This window comes from Myotis lucifugus, unplaced genomic scaffold (assembly GCF_000147115.1).
Source record: "Myotis lucifugus unplaced genomic scaffold, Myoluc2.0 scaffold_41, whole genome shotgun sequence".
Lineage (NCBI taxonomy): Eukaryota > Metazoa > Chordata > Mammalia > Chiroptera > Vespertilionidae > Myotis > Myotis lucifugus.
The window spans coordinates 3,287,905-3,310,125 of NW_005871089.1; the positions used below are offsets into that span (position 1 = coordinate 3,287,905).

A 22,221-nucleotide genomic window follows, 5' to 3' on the forward strand; every position below is an offset into this window, starting at 1 on the left:
GGGCGACCAAGCAAGCAGGCAGGTGAGCGATTAGGAGCCAGTGGTCCAGGATTATGAGAGGGATGTCCGACTGCTGGTTTAGGCCGGACCCCCCCCCCCCCCCATCCACCTGTGCATGAATTTCGTGCACTGGGCCTCTAGTTTGATTATAAAGGCAATAAATAACTCAGGACCCAGCCCACTTTTATTCATGTATAGCCTCTCTATTATTTCCTGTTTCTGGACTTGCCTTGTCCTGGTTTTTGAAGTAGAGGATCTAAATATATGCACTGCCATTAATCTTAAGTCCCATACCTACTAATTTGACTTCTGAAGTTTTATTTTTACAGTCAATCCTGGTTTTGTTGAGTGTTGGTCCCTCTTTGCTCCTTGTTTAAGGAAAGCCCTGCCATCCAGGGCTTTCCTTAAACAAGTGTTTAGTAAAGAAGGATAATATTGGCCTATGTATTAATAAGTAGAGTCTTTTTAGAAGCTGTTAGAGGTTAGTAGAAGGCTCTCATTGGCAAAATCAGAAAAATCAAAAGAACGTGAAAAGGGTGATATTGGTGAAAAATGGGGCCTTGTGAGTAGTATAGTATAGTCACCACAGATTTTCCAGGGAATGCTAAATTGTGTCGTGCCAGCACAGCCAAGGGTTCGGTGAGCCCGAGGAGGGGCAGTGAAGGATTAAAGAAAAGACAGACAAAGAGAATATAGCTGGGGCTCGGTGGATCTCCTGTGCCTGGATGAGGCCACAGAGAAAGATCCAGCCAGCAAGCTGAGGCTTTATTTTATAGTCAGAGAAAAACAAGGTAGTGGTCAAATAGTTACAATGTTCTTGTGAGTTTCACTTGTTTTGGCAGCACTTGCTGCACCTCCCACAGCCCATTAGCTACCCAGGAAGGATCTAGGGGGGGTCATAAGGTCAAGCTTAATTATGCTAAGAGGGCTCTGCCCTCTAAGCTGGGACTTGTGGCTCTGCCACAGGTCAATCCAAGGCTTAACTCTAGAGCCGCTCCCTACACTGAATATCTTTTCGTACAGTATGATCATCTATTTAGTGTCAGAAATGTTTATACTTGGTTTACACATATGTCCTGAGAAAGTTTACCAGATCTTTAACCATTCTTCTTAAGCAGTGGGGTGGAAATTAGATAGGAAATGGTGCTTATGAGGAGCCTACTTAGCCTTGAGGTCTGAGCCTAGAAGTCCCAATCCAATAAGTAGGCTCTAAGAGGATGCAGATTTGGATAAAAGATTCTTTAGTATGATAGATCAGGCTTTTCATAATTCAACTCCTACCTACCTTATCTGCCATTTCTTCACACTCATCTTGGCATAGCAAAATAATGATACTCCCTGTAGAACTTTTCTCTATGCTTTTGTATGGTTTTTTCCTTGATAAACTCATTCACGTTCAGAATGCACCTTAACCCTTTGAGTGCCAACCAATATCCTAGGAACTATGCTAAAATTGCCAAGGCATTTTTGCTGATTTTACAGCAGTTTAGGAAAAAAATTATGAATCGCAAGTAAATGAAGTTACATATTCAAAAACTTAAGGAAACCTTTACTACATTTGTTTTCATCTTTGACATATATTGTTTGCTGATTGTATTATAAAATACTAGTAGAAAAAAAATTTGAACAAAAGACATAATGTTAAAATAGAGGGACACCCTTCTCCAATATCTTCCACAAAATCGTCATCTTCACAGCAAGAGTTGACATATTTAGCAATATCATCATCACTAATAAAAGCAGACTTAGAACTGGACGCCATTTCAAAGCTTTAGAGCTACAAAATCTGAGTAAACTTCATAAAATCGTAGTACCTGTAAAAAATTAGGCAGATAAATGCCAGTGGTCAGTTTTAGAACTACAAACATTCAGCATCATAAGTAATCTGCACTTAGGTGCCATCTGTCAATAAAGAGTGAACTACTAGCATCTAATAGTGACACTGCAGGAGGAGCGCAATAGCGCTCCCGGCACTTTTGGCGAAAGACAGGAGGAGCGCGATTGCGCTCCCCGGCACTCTAGGGCTTAAACATCATTCCTTTTTTTTTTTTTTTTTTAAATATATTTTATTGATTTTTTTTTTACAGAGAGGAAGGGAGAGGGATAGAGAGTTAGAAACACCAATGAGAGAGAAGCATCGATTAGCTGCCTCCTGCACACCTCCTACTGGGGATGTGCCGGCAACCAAGGTACATGCCCTTGACAGGAATCGAACCTGGGACCTTTCAGTTCGCAGGCTGACACTCTATCCACTGAGCCAAACCAGTTAGGGCTAAACATCATTTCTTGAAATCTCTTATCTAATGAGTCTGTTTTGAGGACTAGACTGTTGGGTATCCAAGAAATGGGGGGTGGGAGTGACTGGATAAAAAAGATGAAGGGATTGGTAAAGAGCATATATGAATACCCCATGGACATGGAGAGTAGTGTGGTGAAGGCCAAAGGGAGGGGAAGGTGGAGCTGAGCAAAGGGGAGGAAAATGGGGACATCTTCAGTAATATCAACATTAAAATAATAATTTTAATTTTTAAAATATGTTTTTATTGATTTTTAGAAAGAGAGGAAGGGAGAGGGAGAGAGAGAAACATCAATGTGAAAGGGAAATGGATTGGTTGCCTTCTGCATGCACCCCTACTTAGGATGGAGCCCACAAACCGGGTGTGTGCCCTGACCCGGAATTGAGACAGTGACCTTTTGCTGCACAGGACAACACTCAACCAACAGTTGCCAGGGCAGAATTTTTAATTAAAAAGAAGCTCTTATCTCTCTTATTTAGTCTCCCACTGCATAGACTGAAATCCTTAAGGATAGGATCAGTGTATTACTTTTGGTATTGCCATTGACCAGCACAGTTCCTGGAACGTAGTTGAAAACAGACTTTGAATAGTCAAAATTAAATATGAATGAGTTTTTTTATTGATTTTGTTATTGACAAAAATCTTGGTATGCTATTCCTATTTTTATTTTTTGTGAATTGTTCACATTCTTCTGTTGACTTCACTGAATTAACTCTTCTCTCATTCTCTAATATACTGTTTTTTGCTCTTAACCAGTTATTTAAAGAAATATAAGTCATCACAACTATTCTCTGAAGTAGATTGTATTTTTACTATTTTGTGGATAACTTGCTCAGGCTTTCATAGCTGGAGTCAGAACTCAGTATTTTATATCATTAAATATAAATAAACCATATGTGAATGTTGCTGTCTTTTGTGCTGGGTAATTTTTGTTGTGTCTGTCAGATCCACACTCCCTTTTTCCATCCAGCTCTATGTCCCAGGAGATTGACTTGTGTAGACTGAGTCATTGGGCTTTGACTTGTGACTTCATTGCTATGACCTATGAATCCAAATAGTAAAAGTGGAATAGAATCAGAAGGCCACACTTAAACTTTAGAGCCTACATATGTACCATCCTCAAGAAAATTTTAAGCCACAATGGCTATTACAACATTTATTATTTTTTAGTCCAATGTAAGCATTCAAAAACACAAAGTTTTAACATAAAATAATTCTACTTGACCTATGTTATAATACGTATGTATATATTATGTAAAATTTATTCATGATTTATGTATGAAATTTCGAACACACCAGTGGTCTGACAGAAGTATCTACAGATTCTGGAAGAATAGCATTGTGAACACTGAGCCGGTGGTGCTCAGTGGTTGGAGTGTCAGACTGCCCACCACTGGGAATTGAACCTGACTCTCTCAGGTTCGATTCCCAGTCAAGGACACGTACCTGGGTTGCAGGTTCGATCCCCGGCGCTTGCAGGAAGCAACCAATCGATGTGTCTCTCATTAATGTTTCTCTCTTCCTCCCCTCCACACCTTCCACTTTCTAAAAATCAATGAAAATATCCTTGGGTGAGGTTGAACAACAACAAAAAGAATAGCATTGTGAAATTGTGGAAGTGCAAGATAACAAATGCTTGATATGTTAAGGGGAGAATAGCTGACTTATTTTGCTAAATAATGAGAAATTGTTCTTTTGTGAAGTTCTCAGAGGAGCTTATTATTGATACCATTTAAACTCAAATGTAAGGAAGTGTCTTTACCTTTTAACCTACTGTTCAGTACTTCAGTTCTTATGAAGCAAAATCTTAGAGTGGGCCTGAGATTGTTATTTAATATGGGGATAATATTTCTTTGAAAAGTAAGTGTATATAATTTTACTCACCAGTCTGACTTTTTAAAAGTAGTAATTTGGTTTCTTTGGCCGTAAACTTTGTCTCTGTTTTCTATAATCGCCTCAATTAATATTGCATTAATATAGCTGGGTCCTTGGAATATATGACTGTCTGAAGCTTGACTTAAATTTTTGCATTCTACCCAGCTGTAAAGCCAGCAGAGTGAAAATAGGACTTTAGAACTCACAGAAATCCTCTAGTCATTCTTAAGAATGAAAGTAAACCATTTAAACAATAGCTAAAGAATTAAGGATGACAGTAAGCTTGTCTAATCTTTGTTTCATATCGGAGTCAACACAGTTTTTTATTCACAGAGTCAGATTAACATGGATGAAAGGGATTTTAAAGGATCTCCTGGCCAACCACTTATCAAGTACCACCTTCCTGTTGAGTGGTCCCTAAACCTATTCTTAAAACCTCTGCAGTGATTTAAACCCCCCACAACTGCTTGTAGAAGTGAGTGCATTTCATATTTAACAGCTCTGATTTTGAGTTCTTCCATATATTAATATCTGTTTACCTGTAGCTTTTTACTTGAACCTGCCTGGTTTTAACCCTTCTTCATGATAGCCTTTCTAAAATTATGTAAGGTCTAACACCACAGTGGCACATGTGCACCCTTTTCAGTTAAATAAATGCCAGACAAGGCGAAGTATGTTTGTTAATACTCTCACTGCAGACACTGGCAGGTTTTGCAATAACAAGTGAATAGGTAATTAATCTTGATGTTATAGTTTTATTAATAATTTTGGGGTTTTGAGTTCTGTATATTTCCTCTGACTCTGCATTTATAAAAATAAAAGTCGTTGCTAGACAGTGTTAATGAGTTAGCTCTGAATAAAATGTTTCTGCTACCTTTATTAAGCTTCTGGGTCAGTTTAAGTGAAGAATATCCTGAAATTGCAATGCAAATGTCTTATCTTTGTTAATCAGGATTTTCTTCTTTCTGTGTAACCAAAACAAAGAATTAAGTTGCATGCTGAGGCCAATATGACTGAACTCTCCTCAATAACTTTTAAAAAAAATCTTTATAGTTGAAAGTATTACATATGCCCCCGTTTCCCCCATTGACCTCTTCTAACCCACCTCTACCCCCATCCTAGGCAATAACTTCTGAGTTTTAAAAAAGGGAGTTTTAAACAGCCTTCTCTTTTTTTTTTTTTAGGCATCATTTTTTAAAATAGTTCTTTATTGTTGAAAGTATTGCATATGTCCGCCTTTCCCCCCCATTGACCCCCTCCAGCCATCCCTGAAACAGCCTTAGTATTCTAACACTGTTGACAAACTTTTTTTCTAGGATTTAAAAAAATGTGATTACACATATAATTTTTTGGCTCAAATTTCAAAGTACAAAAGATTAAAAAGTAAAAATATGTTAACTACCTGGTTCCCTTCCTTAGAGGCAACCACTATTATGCTCATTCTTTGTTTGTTTTTTTTACTTCTCACCCAAGGATATGCCTGGGTTGCGGGCTCAATCCCCCATAGGGGGTATGTATATGCAGGAGGCAGCCAATTGGTGTTTCTCTCTCACATCGATAATTCTCTCTCTATCCTTCTCCTCTAAAAATCAGTAAACTAAACTAAAAGAAAAAAAAGATCCTAAATATATTGTAATTATTTTATGATTTTTCTGAGGATAATGGGTTCCTAAAAATAATGCTTTAGTTTAATTGGGAACAATATATAACTTGAATATTTGATTCTCTCTTTTTTTTTTTTTATGTGTGTGTGTTTTTACCAACAAATACTTCTCTAGCTGCTACACTGTGCTGGAGGAATAGAGATACTGAACAACTCTTTAAGGAGGCATGTAAAAATAATTTACTATGCAGTGGTATGTGCAATAGTAGAATTGAAAGGTTAGAGAAGGAATATTTAATGTTGTTTTCTGTGAAGGACTGACAAATCCTCCTGGTAGAAGTGGGTTTTGAAGCTAGGTTTTGAAAAATGAATAGTAAGTAGCTCACTAGCCAGAAAGGGTTGGAGATAACATTACAGAGGAGGAGAAATAGAATGTATAAAGGCAGAAGCAATTAATGGTCTGGTATGTTGAGTGAACAATAAGAATTGAATATTGCTAAAAATTATTGGGAAGTAGTATGATAGGAGGTGGTAGGTAAGAACACTTTGCTGACAGTATAGGAAATAGAACAGAATGAGATTAGAAAGCAGGGAGGATAGTGAGAAGTCTGTAAAATAATCTGAATAAGAAATATGATGAAGTTAGTAAGGCAGGAACCGAGATGAGGGAGTCACATTCAAGATACTAGGTTGTAGCCTGGCCCATGTGGCTAAGTGGTTGAGCGTGGACCCATGCACCAGGAGGTTACTGTTTTGATTCCCAGTCAGGGCACATGCTTTGGTTGTGGGTCAGTGGGAGTTGTGCAGGAGGCAGCCCATTGATGTTTCTCTCTCTCTCTCCCTCCCTCTCTCTCCTCGCCCCCCCCAAAAAAAAACAATAAAAACATTCTTTAAAAAGACATTAGGTTGTAGAATCCGTGAGTTAATTTATTGAGACAAAAATAGCTTAGTGGTTAAGTCTTTGGCACCATAAAGTATTATAATAGCGTAGTTGAAATTTTAAGCAATCTTCATTTAAGTAAGTTCCTAGATTAAAAGTTTCTCTTCTTCATTCCCTCAGTAAAACGGACCTATTTGATGTCTATGGCAAGCTCTCACTTGTTGGCCTTCCTCGATAAGTAAAATTAAATGTGAAATTAGCCATCACAATAGGCCTCATACTCTGTCATGCCATTTATATGAAAGGTCCAGAATAGGCAAATTCAGAGACAAAAAGTAGGTCAGTGGTTGTCAGAGGCTGGGTTGGATAATGAGGAGTGGCTGCTAATGGGTATGAGTTTCTATTTGGGGAAATAAAATGTTCTAAAATTAATGGGTGACACAACTGTGTATCACAATTCTGAATATATGAATTATATCTGAACAAGTTGTTATAGGAAAAAAATCCAATATATACCACATTCAGATTTCTTCCCCAGTTTTGGCCAGTAATGTCTTTTAGAGCTTTTCTTCTTCCAGTCTAGAATTTAATCAAGGATCATGCATTATACTTGATTATCACGTCTCATTACCTGCTCATGTTTTTGTGGGGCTACAGTAAGAAATGTATAAATGATTAGATCCCCTGGAAACAAAAGGGGAAACATTTTCCCTCAGTCTTCCTTAAATATCAGACATGGATCTATATTATTTTAGATGCATGCAAAATAAAACATTTGATTAAATTAAAATGGCTTTTATATGAATGTAAGCTTTTGATGAAGCTTAAGCCAAGTCAGCATTTTTAGATGTTAAAGTGCTTTTAAAAAAATAACTTAGAAGCTACTTGAATACTCATTTGAATGAATTTGAGGTAACAGGACTCTATATAACTTTTAAAGGTATTATCGATAAGGTTTTTTTTAAATTATAAGAAGAAGTTTATTTTAGAAAGTCACAGCAGTAGAAAGAAGTGAGCCAGCTGGACTGCGTGGGCGCAGGAAACAAGTTATAGAGGCAAAAGAATGGTCTGGAACTTAGGGGAAAGAAAGCAGAGGTAACATAACCTGGGAGGAAGTGTGGGGGAAAGACACAGGCATGCTCCAGAGAGAAAAAATACATCCTGGGGAAAGAAAGGGGTGGAGAAATTCCAAGGAGTGCTCAAGAGAGGGAACACCTTGAGTAATTTTGTATATGTTTTACTATATCTTGGTAATTGACCTGAATGGCACTATCATATATTCTTTTAAGAATATATAATTAAAATTATCTTATGTAGATGTGGTGCTAGCAACTGTTTTTACATAGAAAAATGTAGAATGGTAAAATGCTGAAATATGACTTTTATTTAGTGATTTCAAGTATACTCTAATCACACCTTGGCAGCATAGTAGAAAATTTATGCATGTAATAATTGCCATTTTAATTTTGGCAGAGAAAGTCTTTGGATATGATAGTTTCTTGTATATGAAAAGAGCAACATCTATTTGGAGAAATTGCATGGCATGGTTACAGAAGTGCCAGTAACTGTTGATGGTATTAAAAATACTTATTATTTTGCCTATTGCATTGGTACTATTTCTACTTGAAAGAAGGGAAATAGTATGAAAATCAAGAATAGTTTATTTGGGTATGTGTATGGGAGGGTTGCAGACATAAAGCAGGTATTTTACTCTAGATATAGATAGATACGTTTTCTTCTGGTTTTCCCCTCCCCCTTATATACCTTGATTTTAATTTTTATCAAGTCTGTCTGTCTGGCCTTTGCCGCTGTGGCCCATTGATCTGTCCATCTGTCTGTTACAGTGCATATTGGGTACTTCCAGAAGTATGAATTCAGTGATGCAAAGGACAGGCGGGCTGCAGCAGCAAAGGTAGGACAGAATCATTCCAAAGAAAAGTCACTAAAGGACCATTAAAGATATATATGCGCACATATATTGGCAGCAAGTACCTCATTTCACACTGTTTAGTCTGTAAATCTTTATGGAAAGCCTGTTCTGACATAACAAATTTAATATATGTATTTATAAGGACACAGTTTTATTTTTCTTTTAAACTAGAAGCTTACCTTGGCACTTAAGAAACAAAATAAATTGTTGCAAACATTTGAAGAAAACAAAATGAAAGGCTTATGTATAAGGTGTGAAGTGCTAGGTTGATTATTTATATTATTTAGTATTGGTTGTAAAGTGAGGAATTACAGGGATAGCTGAATGATACAGGAATTCATATCATTTTCTTTGCTATTAGACTTCTAAAATGAAGGGGCTATGTTTTTCCACATAAGTTAATACAGTGCTTCTCAAGACTTCCTAAATGAAAAGACAGATAAAAGTTTGTATTTGGTTTTCATAGAAGATTGCTGGGTTTTCAAAATTACTGTAAAACCCAAGATCTTAAGTATCCACAGCCTAAATTCTGTCCCAGAAGGCTGATGTTAGTAGTTAACACTTTAAACAGGCTTTTTTTAAAAAAAAGATATTTGTTTATAGAGAGAGGAAGGGAGAGGGAGAAAGAGAAACATATGAGAGCAAAACATCTATCAGCTGCCTCCTACATGCACCCTATTGGTGATCAAGCCTGCAACCAGCCTGCAATCCTGATGCCCAACCGAGTCACACCGGCAAGGGCAGTAATCACTTGAATAAACTATATACTATATTGAGGCCATCTACTCTACTTGAATGTGGAAACATTTTGAAGTGAAATTTCATGGTGTACCATAGTGGAGAGAGGTATTTTGATTCAGTAGTGTTAAAACAAGATGTTTTGGTGTGCTTTAAGATGGCCCCATTTTTTTGCCTTGGAAAATTCTTTTTGCATTCCTTATTTCATATTTAGCACCTTCTTCTAAATGTATTTTAGATATTTCATGGTTTAAATAGATTATAAGTCTTTTTTACCTTTTGTAGTATGACAATATTAAAATGAATAATTGTCATGAATCTATAATTTATTCAAAATTGTCATACCTGGCAGTCCAACTCAATAGAAAGCAAAATAGTTCTGAATTTTAGAGACCTTTGTTTTAATCATGACTCAGCTACTATTGACATTTTAAAAGTAGCATTAGCATCTACGTTTTAGTTTCTCTTTCTTAAACTGCATGTTGGTGGTATCTTTACAAAATTTGATTAATATGGGAACTGTTTAACTGGATCCTAAATCGTTCAGATTTGATTTTTTTTTAAAGTGTGCTTTCTCATGTCAATAATCTACAACTGAAATGATTTATTTTCAAAGAAAAATGAGTTATATTTGTGCCCTTTCTCATTTCCTGCTCCAATTTCACCTTACTCTGCAAGTTGCTGTTTTTTTCAACAGTATATTGTTAATTTAACAATTGTACAGTATTTTTTCATATGACCATATAAGTTTATCATTTTCCCTATTGCTGAACCTTTTATTTCATTCTGTATCATGTGACTTCTTCCCTTCCTTTTCCTTTCTAGACCTAACCTAATCTTGGAAATGGGCTTGTTGGGCTTTGGGTATAGACATATATAGTTTGGTGGTTTTGTTTTGTTTTTTAATATATTTTTATTGATTTCAGAGAGGAAGGGAGAGGGAGAGAGAGATAGAAACATCAATGATGAGAGAGAATCATTGATCAGCTGCCTCCCACATGCCCCACACTGGGGATGGAGCCTGCATATGCCCTGACCGGGAATTGAACCGCAACCTCCTGGTTCATAGGTCAACGTTCAACCACTGAGCCATGCCAGCCGGGCTTATTTATAGTTTTTATAAATAAGACTGGACGTTTTCAAAAAAGGTTATTGGGTTTATCTTTACACCAGCAGTGTGTGAACTATCATTTTCTCTATATCCTTGCTGACACTATTAAGAATCTTAAGTTTTTCAATAGTTTGATAAAGAAAATACTAATGGTTGTTTTACCATTTTTCTGAATTGACTTTTCAAATCCTTTGTACCTTTTCTTAATGTCTTAATGTATGATAATTGTTATAGCTCTTTTCTCCAATCTGTTTTTCTTTTTTTTAGTTTTTTGTTGTTGTTGTTTTTCTTCAGAGAGGAGAAGGGAGGGGGTAGAGAGAAACATCAACCTTTTGCCTCCCATATGACTTCAACTTCAAGCCACAAGCTACATTAGTTCCTGAATATTTTCTATATAGGTTAAGAGAATTAACCTATCCTTTGAAGCCTTGAAGCCAGGCATTGACTTCTTTCTAGCCAGGAAACCCTAGATGGAGCCTTCCAGTATAAGGCTGTTCTGTTTACATTGAAAATCTGTTGTTTAGCCCTAGCTGGTTTGGCTCAGTGGGTAGAACGTCGGCTCATAAACTGAAGGGCCCCAGGTACAATCTGGTCAAAGGCATGTACCTCAGTTGGATGCTCCATCCCTGGCCCTGGTTGGGGCGTGTGCGGGAGGCAACCAATCAGTGTGTCTCTCACATCAATGTTTCTCTCTTTGTCTCTCCCTCTCCCTTCCACTCACTCTAAAAATCAATGGAAAAATATCCTCTGGTGAGGATTAAGAAAAAAGTAAGAAAATCTTTTGTTTAGTGTAGCTACCACCTTCTTTAATTTTCTGAGCTAGATCTAGATAACTGGCTGCAGCTTGTACATCAGCACTTGCTGTTTCATCTTGCACTTTTATATTATGGAGGTGTGTTTCATTCCTCCATGAACAAACGCCTGACACTTCCAACTTTTCTTCTGCAGTGTTCTCACCTCTCAGCCTTTATAGAATTAAAGAGAGTTAGGGCTTTGCTCTGGATAAAGCTTTGGCTTAGGGAAATGTCGAAGCTTCTGTCTAGACCACTAAAACTTTCTCCATATCAGCCATGAGGCTGTTTTGCTTTTTTATCATTCATGTGTTTATTAGAGTAGCACTTTTAATTTCCTTGATGAACTTTTTCTTTGCATTTGCAGCTTGATTAGTTGGCACAAGAGGCCTGGTTTTTGGCCTATCTCGGCTTTCAACACGCCTTCCTCACTATTATTTCTAGCTTTTGATTTAAAGTGGAAGACTTGTGACTCTTTCACTTGAATACTTAGAGGTCATTGCTGGGTTATTAATTGGGTTATTAATTGGCCTAATGTTAATATTGTCATGTCTCAGGTAATAGGGAAAGGGAGAAAACCTAGCGTAAGGGGGGTGGGGGTAGGGAGCAGAGGGAAAAACGGCTTGTTGATTGAGCAGAGCACACACACATTATTAAGTTCAACATCTGTGGGCACAGTTCATGGCATCTCAAAATAATAACATCAAAGATCACTGATCAAAACAAACTGTAATAATGAAGTAATAATGAAGAGTTTGGAAAATTACCAAAATGTGATGTAGAAATGCAAAGTGAACAAATAAATGCTGCTGGAAAAATTGCACCAATAGATTTGCTTAACTCAGGCTTGCCACAAGCCTTCAATTTGTAAAAAAAAAAAAAAAAAAAAAAAAAATAAATGCAGTGTCTGCAAAGCTTAATAAAGTGGTGTGCTTGTATATACTAAGTATAAGTACAACATAATTTATAGGCAGTCTCTTGGGGAAATGTAGGTTATTCTTGCTTTATTGGGTTTCCAAATAATTTGCATGTTAAATTTCTTATTTGTACCCTCCTACATTTGCACATATTTCTGTTGAGTAGCTTCCTAGAAGTGGAATCTCTGGGTTTGAGGTCATGTGCATTTTAAGTTTTGGTCAGTTCTGCCAAATCTCTCACAAAAGTTTTTACCAAATGTGTCAGCCATTTAACATGTTGTGGACCACTCCCCCACACCTTTGTCCCTGAATATTATCAGTTTTTAAGATCTTAGCCATTGGGAGAGATTAAAAGCCCTCATATTGAGAATGAATATTTTGTTTTCCAGCCAGTTGTATTGTGTGTGAATTCATAAACTGTTCATTTTTGTTGGGTTGTCTTTTATAGACATTGTGTTAATTTACCTTTTATTGTTTCTAGGCAGAAGTTTTATACTTTATGGCTTTGAGTTTCTATTATTGTTTAAAAAGGCATTCCAAAACAATAGTTTACAAATTTTGGGCCATCAGCAATTCTTACAGAGCTTAGAGATTAAGCTAGATAGAAACATAATGTAAAAACATGAGTCCATTCAAACTGAGATTTTAGATGGAGTCTATAACTTATTTAATTCTATTTCAGATCAAATTCTGAGATGAATAAAAAGCTAGGCTTTGGAGGCCTTTCTATGTATGTTAATTGGGGTTAAAAAAAAATCCCCCTCCCCAAAGATATAAACAAGTGGAAGAATATAGCATGTTCATGGATTGGTAGAATCAACATCTCAATTAAAGTGCCCATACTACCCAAAGCAATCTATAGATTCAATGCAATCCCTATTAAAATACCAATGGCATATTTCACAGACCTAAACAAACACTCCAAAAATTTATATGGAACCAAAAAAGACCCCAAATAGCTGCAGGAAGCTTGAGAAAGAAGAACAAAGTTGAAGGAATCACAATACCAAAAATCAAGTTATACTACAAAGCCACTGTACTCAAAACAGCCTGGTACTGGCACAAGAACAGGCATATAGATCAATGGAACAGAACAGAGAACCCAGAAATCGACTCAAGCCACTATGTTCAATTAATATTTGACAAAGGAGGCAATGCCGAACCGGTTTGGCTCAGTGGATAGAGCGTCGGCCTGCGGACTGAAGGGTCCCAGGTTCGATTCCGGTCAAGGGCATGTACCTTGGTTGCGGGCACATCCCCACTGGGGGGCGTGCAGGAGGCAGCTGATCGATCTCTCTCATCGATGTTTCTAACTCTCTATCTCTCTCCCTTCTTCTCTGTAAAAAATCAATAAAATATATTTAAAAAAAAAAAAAAAGGAGGCAAGAGCATACATTGGAGCAGAGATACTCTCTTCAATAAATGGTGTTGGGAAAATTGGACAGGTACGTGCAAAAAAATGAAACTAGACCGACCACCAACTTACACCCTACACAAGAATAACTCAAAATGGATAAAAGACTTAAATGTAAGATGTGAAATAAAAGTCCTGGAAGAAACCATAACCACCAAAATCTCAGACATCTCTTGTAGCAATATGTTTACTGATACATCTCCTAAGACAATGGAAATTAAGGAGAAAATAAACAAATGGGACTACATGAAATCCTGACCAGTTTGGCTCAGCGGATAGAGCGTCGGCCTGCAGACTCAAGGGTCCCAGGTTCGATTCCGGTCAAGGGCATGTACCTTGGTTGCAGGCACATACCCAGTAGGGAGTCTGCAGGAGGCAACTGATCGATGTTTCTCTTTCATCGACGTTTCTCTCTATCCCTCTCCCTTCCTCTCTGTAAAAAATCAATAAAATATATTTTTTTAAAAAATGGGACTACATGAGAATAAAAAGCTTCTGCATGGCAAAAGAAATCATCATCAAAATAACAAGAGATCCCACCACATGGAAGAACATATTTGCCAACGATACATCTGATAAGGGATTAATCTCCAAAATATATAAGGAACTCATACAACTTAACAAAGGAAGACAAACAATCCAATTAAAAAATGGTCAAAGGACCTAAATAGATACTTCTCCAAAGTGGACATACAGAAAGCCAAGACACACATGAAAAAATGCTCAAAATCACATCATCTGAGAGATGCAAATCAAAATGACGAGATATCACCTCACACTTGTCAGAATGGCTTTCATCAACAAATCAACCAATGACAAGTGTTGGCGAGGTTGTGGAGAAAAAAGAACCCTAGTACACTGCTGTTGGGAAAGCAGACTTGTATAAGCCACTGTGGAAAGTATGGAGTTTCCTCAAGAAATTTAAATGGGACTCCCATTTGACCCAGTCATCCCACTTCTAGGAATATATCCTAAGAAACCTGAAAGACTCATCAGAAAGAATATATGCACCCCTATGTCCATAGTGCAATTTATAATAGCTAAGACTTGGAAATAGCCTAAGTGCCATCAGCAGATGAGTGGTAAAAAAGCTGTAGTACATTTACACAATGGAATACTCTACGGCAATAAAAAAAGAAAGAACTCTTACCATTTGCAACAGCATGGACGGACCTGAGCGAAATAAGCCTGTCAGAGAAAGATAAGTATCACATGATCTCACTCATATGTGAAATCTAATGAACCAAGTAAACTGATGGTCAAAAATAGACCCAGAGTTATAGAAGCATGAACAGATTGTTGAACCTCAGCGGGAAGGCAGAGGAGGGTAGGTGGGAAGAGATCAACCAGTGAACTTGTATGCATATGTGTATAACCCGTGGACATAGACAATGGGGTGATGACGGACTGGAGGGCTTGGGAGGACCGGAGCGGGCTGGAAGAGGTTAATGGGGGAACAAGGAGGACCTATGTAATACTTTCAACAGTAAAGATTAAAAGAAAAGAAATCCCCCTCCCCCATATTCTGATATGGCTTGGAGTGTGTTCTGCATATCAGTTTTTTAAAAGCTCATCAGATGATTCTAATATGCTACCAAAGTTAAGAAATACTTGATCAAAGGATTAGAGAATGATAGCCCATTAATATTAAAACCTCAGCTGGGACATTTGGCATAATCAGACCCATTTTTTTAAAAAAATGCAGAATCAGAACTTTATATGCTGACACTGTTTCTGTGTCCCTAGAATGTAATATTCTTCAAATTACTAAAATATTATACTTCTATATTCATATGGAATTTCACATATATACTTTACTTTTCAGGGCCCCCTTAATGGGGAAACAAAGAATAGTAGTTCCTATTTCCCGCTGCATATGTCTATTATTTGGGGAACTTTAGGCAAAAACTTTGGGTAAAAAATACAGATACCTGTGTCCCACCCTAAACAACAAGAGATTCTAATATGTAGCTAGAATGGGGAACCATTATTTTAGAGCTTATAAATAGAGAAGATTTGAGATTATAGCTTTATTGTCCTAAAAATTAAAGGTACAGTTGCCAGTATTAGTTTTCTAATTATAGTTATTTTGCCCATTCACTTTTTGTTTGGATTGTTTATAGCTTTAACACTTGGAGTGGGGGAAACGAGTTAAGTCGGCTCGCGTGAATTGCGTGTACTCCGCGGGAGCCGTCTTTAACTCGGTTCATATAGATTTGCGGTGGAGTGCGGGAAACGTGTAAACTCGGGCCGATTGTAACTGCGTATTACCAAATATTTGTTTGTAATCCACCCTTTTGGTGGATGGAACAAAACCAAAAGACAGAGCCATCTTATATTTTGGCGGGAAATTCACCCCACACCGGAGTGTTAAAAAATGAGGAATATCAATAAAAACAAGATGAAGAGGTTTATTTTTCAACCAAGAGCTTGAATTGGCTTTTCACTAAACTAATTATGAATTTTTGTAGCACACATAGGTAGATTTCTCTCCTTTCACTGGTCCCTTAAACTAATTTAATTAAATCAGAATCTTTGAGGGTGGTGGGGCAGCACATATTTTGATGAACTTCCTCTAATATTCGATTTCTATTGACCTATTTTATCTTGGGTCAAATCTCTTAACCTCTCTAACCTCATCTGTAAAATGTAACTAGTGCCTACCTTGCATTAAGTATTGATGTGAGGAATAAATTAAATATATGTAAAGTGTCTGGCACTAAATAACCTCACATCTATGTTCATTGTACTTTTAACAGAACTCCATTATAGGTACTGCAGTGTGGGTTGGATTACTTTTATAATTTAGTATTTTAAATTTATATTTTAATTTATATTCAATATGAAATTTATACTTTTGGATCTAAACTTCCATGAATTTTGACAAATGCCTAGAGTTGTATAACCACCACCATCACAATCAGAACAGTTCCATCATCACCTCCTATATAATTCCCTCTTTCTACTTGGTTTGCTTAAACCATCCCCCACACTTAATCCCTGGAAACCAGACATCTGTACACCATTCCTATAGTTTGCCTTTTTCACCATGTCACATAAATGGAATCATACAATATGTAGCCTTTTATATCTGGCTGCTTTCACTGGAAATTTGCATTTGAGATTATTCTTGTTGTATATATAGACTAGAGGCCCAGTGCATGAAATTTGTGCATGGGTAGGGTCCCTAGCAGCAGCCGGCTGCGGCCTCCCTTCCCCAGGCAGTTGCCTGCAGCTGGCTGGGGCCTCTCTTCCTGTGGTTGGCCGGCTGGCCCCGCCCCCTGGTCAAACTCCCAGTCAAGGGGACGATTTTGCATATTAGGCTTTCATTGTATAGGGTAGTTCTTTTTGTTGCTGGGTAGTATTCCATCGTGGGGATATGTACCACAGTTTTGTTTCTGATTTTTGTCAAGTACAAATAAAGCTGTTAATCTCTTATAGGTGATTGGATGAACATAAGTTTTCATTTCACTTGGGTCAGTAACAGTGAGATATTGGAATTGTATTAAGTATATGTTTAACTGTAAGAAACTGCTAAACTTTTTCTTATTGGCTGTACTCTTGCATTATCACCAGTAGTATATGAGAGAGTTCCAGTCACACCATATATTCTGTAGCACTTGGGATTGTCAGATTTTCCCCCACCCCCACCCCCACCCCCAACACACATTCTAATAGGCATGTAATGGTACCATTATTGTTTCAATTTTGTGTCTTGAATAACTAATGACCTTGAGCATGTTGTCATATATTATTTATGCCTCTGCATAGATTTTCTTTTGTGAAGTATCTTTTTAAATCATTTGCTTATTTTTTAAATTGAGTTGTTTTCTTCTTGTTAGATTTCAAGATAAATTTTAAATATATATATTCCAGCCGAGTCCAGCTCAGTGGCTGAGCATGGACCTAGGAACCAGGATGTCATGGTTCCATTTTCGTCAGGGCACATGCCCAGGTTGTGGGCTCAATCTCCAGTAGGGGCTGTGCAGAAAGCAACCAATCAATGATTCTCTCTGATCATTGATGTTTCTCTCTCCCTCTACGTTCTTCTCTGAAACCAATAAATACCTCTCTCTCTCTCTCTCTCTCTCTCTCTCTCTCTCTCTCACACACACACACACACACACACACACACACACACACACTAGAGGCCCGGTTCACAAAATTCGTGCACGGGTGCAGTCCCTAGGCCTGGCCAGTGATCGAAATGCAAGCTTCTGGCGTGGAAGGGCTCTATCCATTGAACCAAACCGACTAGGGCTAGAATTTTTTTCTTTCCTAAGAATTTTTAAAATTCATTTTAAGGTTTTCACCCTTACCTAATATTAATAGCTGCTTTTAGGAGCTTTGATAATTCTAACAGTTGGGTCATCTAGGGGTTAGCATATATTGTCATCTCCCTTGATCAGATTTTTAGTTGTTCTTGCTATGTCTGATAATTTGGGATTCTGTCTTGGACATTTTGAATATTATGTTGTAAGATTCTCTGTCCTGTTAAAATCCTTTTGAGAATGGTGAGGTTATTTAAATTACTTTTAGTAAACAAGCCAACCCAGTGAGATTATAAGTTCAAGTTCTTTCTCGCTTTAAATAGGCAGTGGTTCCATTATCTGTTCCATTTCAAAGCCTTTGCTATGTTGAATTTGCCCTTCCATTCCTGTTTAGTTTGTTTAGGACTTAGGCAGTGATTCATGTAATAGTTCTGTTCTGAAAGCCTCTCTTGTACTTCTTTGGCTGGTTTTGACACATGTACAGCTATAGTTAGGCCCAGAACTTGATTCACATACAGAATTAGAGATCTACTTCTCCGTCTCTCTCTGATTTTCCCTGAACTCTCTGGCTCCAAGGGCCCTTTTCTTTATTCCTAGAGCCAGAAATATGGGATTCTCTCCGTTTTAGTTTCCTGCCTGTCATATCTTGGGGTGAAGTGGGAGGAGAAAAAAAAAGAAAAGAATGGATGCCTCTACACCAGGGGTCCTCAAACTACGGCCCGCGGGCCACATGCAAATACAAATATTGTATTTGTTACCGTTTTGTTTTTTTACTTCAAAATAAGATATGTGCAGTGTGCATAGGAATTTGTTCATAGTTTTTTTTTAAACTATAGTCCGGCCCTCCAACGGTCTGAGGGACAGTGAACTGGCCCCCTGTTTAAAAAGTTTGAGGACCCCTGCTCTACACTCTTCTTTTCACAACAGGGACCCTCGTCCTGATTCCTTTATTCAGAGCAATGTTTTCTCTTTTGGTTTTCAATGCTCACTCTGCAGCTGGGTAGTTTGATGGCTGGTCTGGCTTCAGTATGGGGGGCTGGGAGGGGGGACGGGACAAGAGAAAGGAAAAAGGTATTCTCCACACATTCTCCAGGAGCCTTTTGCCCTTGTCTTCTGGATACACACACAAATACACACACACACATTTCTCTGAATTTTTACTGATCATGCCTGTTACAGTTTCCCTGTTTGGCCCACCCTTGGGTCAAAGCCAAGAAGTAAATGGGAAAGCAAAACAAAACAGGATACTTACCACTACCTTATTAGTTGTTCTTCACTTACTTCCCTCTCCAGTCTGCTTGCTGTTATTTCGTTTTCAGAGTACTTTGTTAGATGTATTTTTTCCAGAGTTTTTCATTATAATCAGTGGAAGAAAGGGACACTAAAGTGAGCTTATTGCCCTATGCCATCTTGGCCAGGATCGAGAAGTCAGATTGTCACACTTCTAAGAAAAAGTTGGTGTCTCTCAGTTGTTAGAACGCTGTCCTGCACATGGAAGGGTGGGTTGTGGGTTGTGGGTTGGATTCTTGGTCAAGAGCATGTACCTGGGCTGAATGTTAGATCCCGGGACCCGATAGGGGGTGTGTGCAGGGGGTAACCAATTGATGATGTGTCTCTCACATCGATGTTTCTTTCTCTCTCTCACCTTCTTTCTCCCTCTCTCCCTTCCTCTCTTCCACTCTAAAAATCAATGGAAAGCCCTGGTTCGGTTGGCTCAGTGGATTGAGCCTCGAGCTACCTATGGACTAGTCAAAATTCTGTACCCAGGTAGTAAGCTCACTAGTTTCATGGGAAATGGAAAAATCTGTAACAGCATTGTGATAGGACAATAAAGTTTTTGTTTCATGGCATTAGCCTTTTCTTCTGGAAATGAAATACCAACCTATTTTATACTCTATAAATTATTACACAGTACAGATTTTTTATCTTTTTTTTTTCATTAAATGTCTTTGAAGGACCTTCTGATTTAAAATGGTTTATAATCATTTGAACTATTCAATACATAGGGTGTTAGAAATTTTATTGATTAATAGTGTGCTGATGTGGCAGATGTTAACTCTTAATTGCAAAAGTTAATTTTCATTAGTGCTTGATTTAATGCAGTAATTTTTCATTTAATTCCTTTTTGGCTTATTTTGACTTCTGCTTTAGAATCCTATAGAAACCTGCCTCATTGGTGTGGCTTACTATTTTTAAATAGTCTTGATCATTTTTTAAGGGGATAAAAAATATCGTAGGAAAGGAAATTTGGGTGGAGTGTTATAAATTCAACCTAAAAAATCACTAAATGTTAATGAAGTGCTATTACCTGAAAATGACTTTTTTTCCCCCTTTAGAATCCAGCAACTATCACAAGAATACTCCTTAGCCACTTCAATTGGGATAAAGAGAAGCTAATGGAAAGGTAAGGAACTATCATGTCAGCTTTGAACTTAAAAGTAACACAGAAAACTTATTGAACAGAATTTACAAGAAGCAAGTAAGGAGTTGATTTATATACCAGTGTGTGAACAAACCAAAATGCAAGCAGTATCTGGTTTAATCTCTTATATTCCCCATCCACAATTTTGCAATAAATTTAGTGTTTAAGGGAACTCGGGATGAATGTTTCTTATTTTATTTTGGAGGTGAATGGAGGGCTCTGCTTCAGTATCTTCTACATATATTTCCTTTTGAGTACCGAGAACTAAAAGTAGGTTTTCAAAAATGCATAAGATCTTTAAATTACTTAAAAAATTTCTTGCCCATAAACCTTTAAATCCATGTTAGGCATATTAATGACATTTATTCAGTAAAAAGAAAATAAAGAAGTTGCTCTTGGTATCCTGGCCACCAAAATGGCTAATTGAACTGATTTTCTGGTTTCAGTGCAAGATTATATTCCATAGGTGATTTAAAATTATTTTCTCTCAGAAAATGTTTCTAGTTCTAATACTGATGCCATTCTTAATCTTTTTCTCTTCTTTAGATTGGAAATTTGGAACACTTAAGGTGGAGTAGGGTTAAAAGCCTCTATTCTCTCAGCCTTTATTCTCAGTCTAAAATTAGCAATCCTAATTTTAATAAAAAATTACAACTAGTTATTGGGAACTGAGAACCCAGATATTGTGAAAAGTAAATAAAAATATTTCCCCTTTGATTTGAAAATTGAAAGCACTTTGTAAAACATATTAGTTAATACCAAGAGTATTACATGATTTCTCACACCTTGTACCCAACTACAGTTTAACACCTTGAGTGCCGGGGAGCGCGATGGCGCTCCTCCTGTCTTTCGCCAAAAGTGCCGGGAGCGCTATCAAAGCTTCGAAATGGCATCCAGTTCTAAGTATGCTTTTATTAGTGGTGATGATATTGCTAAATATGTCAATGTAGTAAAGGTTTCCTTAAGTTTTTGAATATGTAACTTCATTTACTTGCGATTCATAATTTTTTTCCTAAACTGCTGTAAAATCAGCAAAAATGCCTTGGCAATTTTAGCATAGTTCCTAGGATATTGGTTGGCACTCAAAGGGTTAACAGTGACAATAATACCTGTCAATTATTAAACCCTCTGTGCCAGACATTATTTCATTTTATCATCTTGATAGCCTTATGGGGCTAAGAAATTACTATATTTAATTGATGCAGAAACTAAGACTTAGAGTTTAATAATATATTTACCTCAGTTTTGTAACACAAGGAGTTACCACTCAGACTCAGGTTTGTTGGACTCCTAAGCTTATGTTCTTAAACACAAAGTATTTATCTTTCCCATGATTCATAAATGAAATGCTCCTTGACTAGTTTTATGTTGTTATTTTTTTGTTTGTTTTTGTTCCCCCATGCATCTCACCATCTTTTTTGAAGTCAGTGATATTTCTTAAATTAGTAACATTTATTTTAAGGCTTGTTTTATGGCACCGTTATTAGGAAAAGGAGTTTTCTTGTTTATATCTGATACGCTTTTAGTGAACTAGATTTATTTACAGTTTTTGTTATTAATGCATTTTTCCAAATTAGTGTTTTTAAAATCAATATGTACTATTTTTGTCTCATTTAATGAGTTTCACATTATATCCTATGCTGTCTAATATTACCACTGTCACATTTTATTTTTATGATTACTACTGCCTTAGTAAGTTGTGCTTTATATTTACCATGTCTTTGGTTATTTTGTTGCCTTAATTAAGTTTTCACCCTCTCCCCCTGCCCCCAATAATTTTAAAAGTTATATATTTTATTTTTAGTAACCATCCTTAAAATTTGTATATGCGTACTTAAAACTATAAGTATGGCCCTGGTTGGTGTGGCTCAGTGGTTAGAGCATTGGTCCCTCCACTGCTAGGGTCACCTGTTAGATCCCTGGCCCCAGGACATGTGCGAGAAGCAAAGAAACAAAAAGCAAAGAATTAATC

General features: G+C 37.1%; 1 protein-coding gene across 1 annotated transcript in view; it reads left to right on the top strand.

Annotated features, from left to right (window-relative positions):
- The window catches only part of ARIH1 (ariadne RBR E3 ubiquitin protein ligase 1), a 118,815-nt gene that overhangs the window by 19,748 nt on the left and 76,846 nt on the right, over window positions 1–22,221 (top strand). The window contains 1 exon segment of the mRNA XM_006087835.3: window positions 20,164–20,231. Within this exon segment, the coding sequence (XP_006087897.1) occupies window positions 20,164–20,231 (68 nt within the window).